This window comes from Galeopterus variegatus, unplaced genomic scaffold (genome assembly GCF_000696425.1).
Source record: "Galeopterus variegatus unplaced genomic scaffold, G_variegatus-3.0.2 Scaffold1752, whole genome shotgun sequence".
In the NCBI taxonomy this organism is placed as follows: domain Eukaryota; kingdom Metazoa; phylum Chordata; class Mammalia; order Dermoptera; family Cynocephalidae; genus Galeopterus; species Galeopterus variegatus.
In genome coordinates, this window is record NW_007727863.1 from 105,637 (window position 1) to 116,677 (window position 11,041).

Here is an 11,041-nt window from a genome sequence, read left to right on the forward strand (position 1 = left end):
GCACAGTCCCGTGGCCACTAGGAGGGAGTGTCTTTGTGGGGCACCGAGGCCAGCGACCTGCACAGAGTGGAACAGGATTGTTTTCCAGGCAGTCTGTCTACATCCTCGTCACTTTTGGCCTATGTCAGCCGGCACATTCCGAGAGGCATGCTGTCTACCCAGACATGATGGGGTTTCATGAGGTTTTCCTGCTGGTCTGACAGGTTTTTATGGATGTGTGAACACCCAGCCTCCCCGTGGCCGTGGAGCGTGGGTTTCATCATGGCCAGTGCGGGCCGGGTGGGCTCCCCGGCAGTGCTCCGCTGTGAGGGGGCTCCCCGGCCTCGCTCCGCTGCGTGTGCTGGGTTGCATTTCTCTGGCTGAGATGACACTGACTTTAAGGGTTGCCATCATTTACATGGCACAAAAGGAAAGCCCAAGAGGGGGTCCAAGAGGCAGCCCTCCACCCAGAGTCAGACAGATGAGAGGCGAGCCACCACGCACAAGGGACAGCAGAGAACACGGCAGGGCCCTTCGTCACTGAGAGCTCTGGGAACAAATACTGGTGGCCGGCAGGCAAGGCTGGTGCTTGCAGGAAGTGCCCAGCACGCACCAACTCCTGGGCCCTGTGGTCACTGCTGCCTCCTGGCCCCTGGCCGCTGGGCAGGGCAGCCGCAGCCTCTTCCTCCTCCAGTCCTCCTGGGACCATGTCCACTTCTGCAAGCCACATTCCCAGCGGCCGGGTGGCAGACAGCATAGATTCAGAGGTCCCGCTCTCCTCGGTCCAGAAGGTACTAGAGGGACAGGATTCGTCCTCCACCCTTTACAGGCACCATCACCTGGGCACTGGTGTCCTCCCAGCGGGGCGAGGCTGGGCCAGGCAAGTGGCCAGTCAGGCTCCTGAGCGTGGGTCTCCATGGGAAGCCCCAGGGCCGGCCTCTCCTGACACCAGGAGGCAGCTGGAGACCATGCCCAGGGCCTGAGCCCAGGGCCCCTCTTGGGAGGGCAACAGACCCACGTCTGAGAATCAGGGGACGCTGCCTATGGCCAGTTGGATGTGGGGTTGTGCAGACACAGGAGCCTCGCCAGGGCAAGCAGCAGCCACCTCAGGGCACAGCCGTGGGGTCAGCCCCTCATCCCAGCCCGCAGCCTGCCCAAACTCCTGCCAACAAGGACCACAGGGACAGGGCAGAGCCAAGGAGAAATGGTTGGAAAAGGGACCAGCCTCAAACCAGAGGGTCAGCGGCTGGGAGGCAGGGCCATCTGCTGACCTCGGAAAGACAGTGTCACACAATGCCAGAGTTTCGTGTCAGGCACCCATGGGTCTGTCCCGTGCAGGGGACACCACAGGGCTGCTCACAGGTACCCAGCCAGGGACGGTGGGACAATGGCCACAGCCGCGGGGACAGAGCCATCTCTTGAGGTGGTGAGGCAAAAGGGGCCCTGGGCACTCCAGTGGCAGCCCCGCAGCAAGGTGTGGCCCAGGGAGGCAGGCCAGGCGTCCCCAACACACCCACCCTGCTGGAGTGGCATGAAGGGCTTGAAATCGACCCGACCTGTGCCTGAAAATCATGCTGGGGCCAAGACCTGCCCCCCAGGAGGACACCCACCTCATCCAGGACATGGCCTGTCTACAGCCAGAGAACCCTGGCTGGGCAGGTGGCCTCTGAGAGTCAGCAGGGGGGCATTTCCTCCTCAGAGCAGGTTCCCCCAGTGCCTAGACGCCCCCAGGACAAGAGAGGGACCCGCGGATCCACCTTACTCAGGCCCAGCAGCCACAGGCTACACGGGCCACCATTCCTACACGCAGGTCCCCCCACCCCAACCAGTGACAGCTCTGCCCCCACCAGGACATGGGTGGGGGTGGGTAGGGAGACGATCACCCCTACAGTCAGGCCCCAGAACACACTGACAACCCCAAAGGCCAGGTTTTATGGGACGTGACACATGAGCTTTTCACAATGGGCTCTACAAGACAACTTCTCTAGTAACAGAAGCAGGAGAAGGTTGTGGTTAATTCTCATTTTTACTGGAAATTCAGGACAGCCAAAAAGAAGAAATGCATGTCCATCCCCCCAAACTGTCTCAGCAGCCACCTAAGGGCTGTGGGTCGACAGGGACGAGGCAGGTGAGGGTCACTGGAGCCACAGGAAGCCAAGAGGGGCTCTATGCTAACTCCCGAGGGCACGTGCATCTGTCCAGGCCCTTGCCAACTGCACTGCTGCCGCCCGAGACAGAAGCGACCAGAGACCGACCTCCACAGGCAATCACAGCAAGCCACACGTGGCCTAGAGAGCTGTCTCAACAGCTCGTGGGCCTTCCAGAAAATGAAGGAAATGGTACATTCCTGTCACTCTGGCCCAAATACAATCCACAGTCGCCAACCCTGACATCCAGAGCCTGACAGGACGGACAGAGCCTTGTGCTGGGGGTTGTCTTGCAACACAGGGCTGTGGCCACATGGAGCTTGTCAGCTCTGCTCGCAACCCCACAGGGGCACGCACTGCACAGGGACCTAAAGGCCGGGCACCAGGCACTCCTCCAAGGTCCACAGCAAACAAGGTGGGACCAAGGGGCCACCAAAAGCAAGGAAGGCCTGGCCCATGAGGGCAGAGCTGCTCACCGCCCCCACCTGTCCAGGACAAGCTGACAGGAGGACCTGCTTCCCGACCTGCAAAGGCGGCGCAGGCGGCACCAGGCAGCCCTGTGCTGCGCTTGCCCAGCAGAACCTGCAGAGCAGCTGCAAGGACCCTGCCTGAAAGCCCTGTGGCCTTGAGGCTCCGCAGAGCTGGCTCCTGGCCCCTCCCACTGGGTGACAGGTAGCCTCGCTGGTGGCTCAGCAGCAGAGGGCCGGTGCTTCTCAGGCCCGGGTGGGCAGGGTCTTGTAGGGGTTCAGAATGCCCTTGGGGTCTAGCAGGGCCTTGAGCCGCTGCATGACCTGCACAGCGGCGGGTGGCTTGCTATAGCCGAGGACGTCCTTCTTCTTGAAGCCCAGGCCATGCTCAGCGCTGACGCTGCCCTGCTGCCCAGCAGTCCACTCATACACATAGGGTTCCAGGGCTGCCAGCAGTGACGCGCTGAAGGCCTCTGCTATCACGTTGAGGTGCAGGTTGCCGTCCCCTGGAAGGACAAGGGCATGCAGGTCAGGCTGGGCAGTGACCCCAGAGACCCCTCCCTGACAACTCCCTGAAACCCCTCGGTCGTACTCCCTCACTTGCCCAGTGACTGCCAGCAAGAGGGCTGTGCCCGCCCCCACTCTATCTTGGTGGTCTGAGCAGTCTGGGTCTGCAGTGCCACAGGAGCGTCCTGGTGACCCACCCCCGCCCTGCTGCCCACTGCCCTGGACTGTGGACCCCCTCCTCTGGGGGTGTCTGCTCCCCTGGCTTCTCTCTCCAAACTCTCCTCCAACCCACCTCCCCTCTCACCTCCTGGGGCTCCCTCAACTCACACAGCCAGGAGGCCAGTCCAGGCCTCCTATCTCCCAACCACCTTCGTGACCACCAGTGCCTCCATCCTGCCCTGTAGAGCCCCGGACCGAGTCTGCACCCCACAGCCTGACCAACTGAAGGTCTCCGAGGGTGCCCGGCAGATCTATCCAGATAGCCCCATCCCACAGACACCTCTTCCAGGGCTGCCCAGCCAGCCCCTGCCACAAAGTCCCGGCTCCTCCAGCTGCCAGCCCCGTGGTCCACTCACCCTCCCAGCACCCACCCCCCCCACCCCCTGCTCTGGCTCCCGGCCCCGCACACTGAGAGTACAGGGCTCTGGCTTTCATGAACTGTCCAAACACACCGTCACACTGCCTGGCCACACGCACCTCCTCTCTTGGAGGTCCCAAAGTAATGACAAGAGTAATGACAAGATGGGCCCATGTCAGCGGGCAAGACTCATGAGAACCGCTGGACTCTGCCCGAGAGCCGAGGTGTGCATGGCCCAAAAGCAGGACTTAAACTCACAAAGGTAAAGGAGTCCCCCTCCCTCTCCACCAGGGAGGACCAAGGTCGATCACAGAGAACAATTCAGAGTCATCAGCCTCGGGATAACAGCAGAGAGAGCTACTGATCAGCCTTTGTCTGCCTGGTTCTTCCTGGCCTGGGACTATCTGCTGACAAGTTGCCGCCCCAAAGACAAAATCCTTGTCCTTTGTCCTGACACTTCTCCAAACATTTACTGTTCTTTGTGGGAGACGCTGCACAAGCCTGAATTCAAAGTCAGCTCTTTGAGAACGGCTCATTCCCGGGAGTCTCCTGTGTACTTGGGAGGTACACGTGTTAATAAAAACACAGCTTTGTGTGTTTTTCTCTTGTTAATCTGTCTTTTGCTACAGGGGTCCATCCCCCCTGAGGGCCTAGGACCAGGTATGCGTGGGGAGCATAACAGGGACCCCTCCCCACTCGAGGCAGTCCCCACTGAGACATTCTCAGGGTAAAGGTGTTGGAAGGCAAGCTCCACCAGCGGACTTACCCAGGGAGACCTGGCTGTGGAATGAGGGGGAAAAACCATCTCCACAGAGTATTTGAATATTCGCCCCCTCCAGCCCGCCTGCACACAGGCTTGCAGCCAGAACTGTCCCAAGACACGGAACCAAGAATGTGAAGGTTAAAGAGGTTCCCCCACTCCCACCCTCCTCACCCCCCATGGGAGCAAACCATCTCTAACCCAGGCCTCAAATAATTCCTACAGACAAAAATCTAACAAATACAAGCTCATGCCAAAAGTTACACTCATGACATAACAAACCACCATGAGCAGGAGCCAGCAGTCAGAGCCACGAAGACTTCAGGCACTGAAACCTCAAGACACAGAACATGAATGTTCCACGTGTGCAAAGACATGAGAGATGGAAAACATAAAACACAAGAACTGACCAAGCAAAGTTTTTTTTAAATACCCAAGTCAATCTTCTAGAAATGAAAAATTTAGTCACTGGATGTAAAACTCAGTGTTCAACAGCATACTACACACTGTGAGGAGAGACTGATGAACTGGAAGATAAATCACAGTTATCCAAATGCCACACAGAGGGTCAGAGAGACGGACAGTAGGAGAGAGGCGGAGAGGCATGGGACAAGGGCTGACGCCCCAGCACAGAGAAGGGAGGGCTGAGAGAACAACACTGGAGAAACAATGGCTGAGCATGCAAGACACCACTGCCCCACAAGAGCCAGGCAGGATAAGCCAATGCTCGCCTAGACAAGTGAGAGCGAAACTAAGACCCCCAGAGACAAAGGAAAGAGCTTACAAGCAGCAAGCGAGAAAACACAGGTGGCATTCAATGGAGCTGCGCCTGCTCACAGCTGCCTTGCAGCCTCAGGCTGAGGGGACAGCAGAACAGAGTCTGCTCTCTGCTGCGGGAAAGTGCCTGCCAGCCTAGCACTGCTGAACTCTGGGCGAAATCACCTTTAAGAACAAAGCACATTTCCAGACGAATACAATCTAAGCTGTTCTGTCACCTGTTTCCCCACACGAGAGGAGATTCTAAAGGCTGACTTTCAGGCAGAGGCTGTGACGGGCGAGTCTGGGCACACAGACGGCACAGGAGAGCGGCGGCAGCACTGCCACACATGACTGAGCAGGACGGTGGGACCACAGCAGCCTCCTAACGAGTGCAGAAACCAGACAGGTTGACAGCAGCCGAAGTTACGGAGACCTACCATCCTGCAGCGTGTACCAGTCAGGGGTCCCCAGAGAGACGGAACCGACAGGACGTGTGCAGGCACACACACCCTAACCCGACTTAGGGTGGCTTGACCTACAATTTTTCAACTGTACAATGGTAGGAAAGCGATACATATTTAGTAGAAGCCATGCTTTGAGTACCCATCCATGCTGCTTTCTACTTTCAGTACAGCATTCGATAAATTACATGAGACATTCGACACTTCGTTATAAAACAGACTTCGTGTTACATGAACTTGCCCAACTGTAGGCTACTGTGAGTGTTCTGAGCACGTTTGAGACAGGTTAGGCAAAGCCACGACCTTCAGTAGGCTAGGTGTATTAAATGCACGTTCGACTTAATGGTATTTTCAACTAACAATGGGTTTATCCAGGACACAGCCCCATTCTAAGTGGAGGAGCATCTGTGTGTGTATAGAGAGACAGACAGAGACAGAGAGACTGACTTTCATGAACTGGCTCATGCGATTCTGGGGGCTGACAAGTCCAAAAACCTCGGAAGCAGGTCACAGGCTGGAGAGTCCAGCAAGAGCTGACACTGCAGCCCGAGTCTGAAGGCCCCCTGGAATTAGAATCTCCTCTTCCTTGGGGACCTCCGTCTTTTTTCTCTTAAGGCCTTCAACTGATTGGAGGAGGCCCGCCCGTGCTGTGGAGGGGGATCTGCTTCAGTCTATTCATTTCAACGCCAATAACATCTAAAGAATACCTTCGCAGAAACATCCAGACTGGTGTTTGACCAAAAACACCAAGTGGACGCACAGAATCTACCATCGCGCACTGCTTGGGAGGAGAATGACAGTACCGATCAACTTCAAACCCTGATGAGCGGGGAATGCCTGCCACAGTCTGAGGACTGCCGTCAAAAGCTCACATCCAGCAGGCACAGCTCCCTAATTTTTTTTTTTTTTTTTGGACCAGTAAGGGGATCGCAACCCTCAGCATGGTGTTGTCTGCACCACGCTCAGCCAGTGAGCGCACCGGCCATCCCCATATAGGATCTGAACCCGCGGCCTCAGCGCTACCAGCACCGCACTCTCCTGAGTGAGCCACGGGGCTGGCCCCCTAATTTCTTTTTTTAATGCTCTTTAATGCTCGGATAATTTTAATATTTCTTCTCATAAAAGAAAATAATTTCATGACATGACATTACTGCTGTGCACAATTTTAGTAACATTCCATTCTTTTTTATAAATGCTGAAGGCCGGCCCATGGCTCACTCGGTAGAGTGCGGTGCTGATAACACCAAGGCCACGGGTTCGGATCCCTATATAGGGATGGCTGGTTGGCTCACTGGCTGAGCGTGGTGCTGACAACACCAAGCCAAGGGTTGAGATCCCCTTACCGGTCATCTTTATAAAAAATATATATATATATATATATATATATAAATGCTGAACTGTCCCCCCTTGTTTACTGGATGTTTTCCTTCGGCATCTGTTGCACTTTACTGCTCCTGTCCCTACTGTCTTCCCACCTACCTCTCTAACTATGGTGATACAGTTTCAGCTTTTACATTCACCTTCCTTTCATATGCGTTTTTTTCAACATATGGATACACATTTTTTTCAATATCAATTTAGTTTTTTGGATTTGTTTTGATGCCATATTTCATTACATGTATTCACAGTTAATTTTATGCATTATACTTTTTCTGAAAAATCATGTCAAATTAAATGTATCATTTTTCGATCTATAATTACAAGGATGAATTCTTCTCTCTTTTCAGTATATTGTCATTCTTTTTATCTTATTTTCTTTATCCCCTGTATTTTCTTTTCTGTTTTTAACGTTTATTTGCATGTATTTGTGGGGTGCCGTGTGTTGTTTCAATACATGCATATACTGCACGATGATTCACTCAGTGTAGGCAGCACAGGCTTGCACCCTTTTCTTCCCTTTACTCCCTGCCCCCCTCACCCCCAGCCTCTTGTAACCGGTATTCTCTTCTCTACTTCTATGAGAACCACTTTTTTTTTTTAGATTATACATGTTAGGGAGACCATGCAGGACTTGTCTTTCTGCGCCTGGCTTACTTCACTTAACATAATGGATTCCAGTTCCATCCATGTTGCTGCGAATGATAGGATTTCATTTTTTTTACAGCTGAACAGCATTCCACTGTGTAGATGCACCACAGTATTTTCACCCATTCACCCACTGATGGGAATTCAGGTTGCTTCCATCTCTCGGCTGTTGTGAACAGTGCTGCAATGAACATGGGAGTGGAGGTGTCTTTTCGATATACTGATTCCATTTCCTTTGGGTATATACTCACTAGTGTGAGAGTTGGGGTCCTTTGAGGACCCCCCCAAACTGTTTTCCACAATGGCTCTGCCAGTTTACACTCCCACCAACAATGGAGGAGAGTTCCCTTTTCTCCACATCCTCTCTAGCATTTGTTATTCTCTGTCTTGTTGATAACAGCCATTAACTGGTTGAGATGACATTTCATTGTGGTTTTAATTTGCATTTCCTGATGATTAGTGATTTTGAGCAGTTTCGCATGTGCTTGTTGGCCATTTATATGTCTTCCTTTAACAAATGTCTGCTCAGATCCTTTGCCCATTTTTTAATTGGGTTATTCGTTTTTTGCCGTTCAGGTGTTTGAATTCTTTATATATTCTGGATATTAGCTCCTTGTCTGATGTGGACAGCCCCTAATTATTAAAGGGCAAAAAAAATCAACCAAAAGAAGGTCATAAAGTAGAGAACCAAAAATAGAGAAGTAGTATTTCGTCCAAAGTAGGATGAAATAAATCTAAATAACTGAGTAATTATAACATATGTAAATAAACCAAATGCTCTCATTAAAAGACAATGACTGGAAAACCAAATAAAAAAACATTCCTACCTATATGATGTCTACAAGAGACACATCCAACATGTCGGTGAATGCTGAATAAAAGAAAGTTAGTGTCACTGCATATGAACAGAACAGGCTTCAAGGCAAAAAGCAACTCCTGAGGTCAAGAGTCCATCATGATAAGAGTCAACTTTCCAGAGCAGGACGGCAATTCTAATCTCCTACACCGCTAAGAATACATGTTCAGGTTGACAAAACTACTAGGAGGAAGAGATCAGTGCTCTGTCCGCGTTGGGGATTCCTAACACATCTCTGTTGGTGACTGACACCATACACAGAAACGTAGAAAATACAACAACACGAAGTACATACTTTACCTGATGGACATGCACCAACGCTGGTCACGCCAACTCCCACTACATGGTTACGACGGCTGTGACCACACGGTTAGTGACCACACCTAGGCCGCTGATCAAGTTTCAGCAAAAGCTCACACAGTAAAGATCAAGTTCCCTGGCTACGGTGCAATGGACAGCAAACCAAAACTTTATCAATACAGTAGCTAGAAAACCGCCGTGTGTTTGGTAACTGAGAAACACATCTCTGCATAAATCACGCGTCAAAGAAGATATGATAATGGAAATTAGGAAACGTTTAGAACTGAAAGATAATGAAAGCACACGTTGAGTATCTCTTATCCGAGATACTTGGGACCAGAAGTGTTTTAGATTTTAGATTTTTTTCTGATTTTGTAATATTTGTGGAATACTTACCAGTTGAGCATCCCAAATCCAAAATCCAAAATGCTTCAATGAGAGTTTCCTGTGAGTGGCATGTTGGCACTCAAAAAGTTTCAGATTTCAGATTTTCGGATTTGGACTGCTCAACCCGTGCTATCAAAATGTGTGGGATTCCAATCTGAATGCACAAGCACATTTGGCCATTGAGATGAGAGTAAAAAGTGACGGAGAGCACTCGGGGACTGCTCTCAACAGCTGTGTGCAGCTGCAGCCAGAAACCCACAAGCACCTCGGCCGCACCCTCCTGCTCCCCTCTGAAACCGGAGCTCACCTGACATCTAACAGCCCATCCCTGCAGTCCAGGAGGCCGAATTCCTTGTTTATGGTGACAGTGGACTCCTGAGCCAGTTGCTTGTTTACTTAAGCTATAGCTATTGTCCTTATCAGGGTACTTTAGAGGTTATGTGTTGACCCTGACAAAATAATTAACAGAGATACTATTTAGGAAAAAAAGTCCCCATACAGGCCAGCTGCCAAAAAATGAACAAACAAACTTGTGGGATCAGCTAAAGCGGTACTTAGATGGGAATTCAGGATGCAGGCGGTTTTCTGTATCCCGGGGTTCCACATCCATGGATTCAACCAACTGCCAATAGAAAATATCCAGGGAGAAAATGGATGACTGTGTGTGTGCTGTACACAGACTTCTCCAGTCATTACTCCCTGAACAACGTAGTGTAACAACTATTTACACAGCGCTGCACCGTACCAGGTATTACAGGTAACCTAGAGACGACTTAAAGTGGACGGGAGGATGTGCGTAGGCTACATGCAAACACTGCACTATCTTACAGCAGAGACTTGCGTCGGAGGACTTCGGTATCCGCTGGGGTCCTGGTACCTGAAAATCGATGGGCTAAATACCTAATTGCTTTTTGGTTTTTTTTTAAAGATGACCAGTAAGGGGATCTCAACCCTTGACTTGGTGGTGTCAGCACCACACTCAGCCAGTGAGCCACGGGCCATCCCTATATGGGATCCGAACCGTGGCCTTATTTTTAAAGTTAGAAAAAGAACAGAATAAACCTAAAAATGAAAAAGGAAGCCACGGGCCATCCCTATATGGGATCCGAACCCGTGGCCTTATTTTTAAAGTTAGAAAAAGAACAGAATAAACCTAAAAATGAAAAAGGAAGGAAAATAATAAAGGCAACAGCAGAAGATAATCAGATAGAAAACAGACATACAGTGGACAGGACCCACAAAGCCAAGTGCTGACTCTGAGAGGGCTGTAAAGCTGGCAAACACCTGAAAAATGGGAACAGAGCAGAAGAGGCGGAAAACCAAACCAGGAACTAAAGAGGGGCCATCCCCACAAATGCCAGATACACAGCAAACAAAACAGGATGAACAACTTTATGCCAACATATTTGAAATTTTAGAAGAACTGGACAAATTCCTAGAAAAGAAATTTATCAAAACCAAGAAAAGGAAAACTTGAATAGTCATATAACTATTAAAGAAATTGAGCTGTAGTCAAAAAATACCCCCCCTCAAATAAAATAAAAATAAAAACCCCTCCAGGCCCAAATGTCTTCATTGGCAAGTTCTGCTGAACATTCAGGGAACAACAAGTCAATTCCAACCTTACACAAACTCTTCCAGAGACTAGTAAAAGAGTGACTATCCCCAAATCATTTTATGGTTCCAACAGCAAAGTCCAGCATGAACAGAAGTAAGGAAGCGCACAGGACAACCTCGTCATGGAGACACTTGTTGACACCCACGCGGAACGCAGGTAAGCTGGACCCGACAAGATGCAGGAGGGGCTGTGGCCTCA

The 11,041-nt window shown here is 51.1% G+C and overlaps 1 protein-coding gene across 1 annotated transcript in view; it reads right to left on the reverse strand.

Moving 5' to 3' along the window:
* Positions 1 to 1,986: 1,986 nt before the first annotated feature.
* D2HGDH (D-2-hydroxyglutarate dehydrogenase) overlaps positions 1,987 to 11,041 on the reverse strand; it is a 30,502-nt gene continuing 21,447 nt past the window's right edge. The window contains exon 9 of the mRNA XM_008578753.1: positions 1,987 to 3,099. Coding sequence (XP_008576975.1) covers positions 2,840 to 3,099 — 260 coding nt within the window. The 3' untranslated portion in view covers positions 1,987 to 2,839. The remainder of the gene's footprint in view (positions 3,100 to 11,041) is intronic.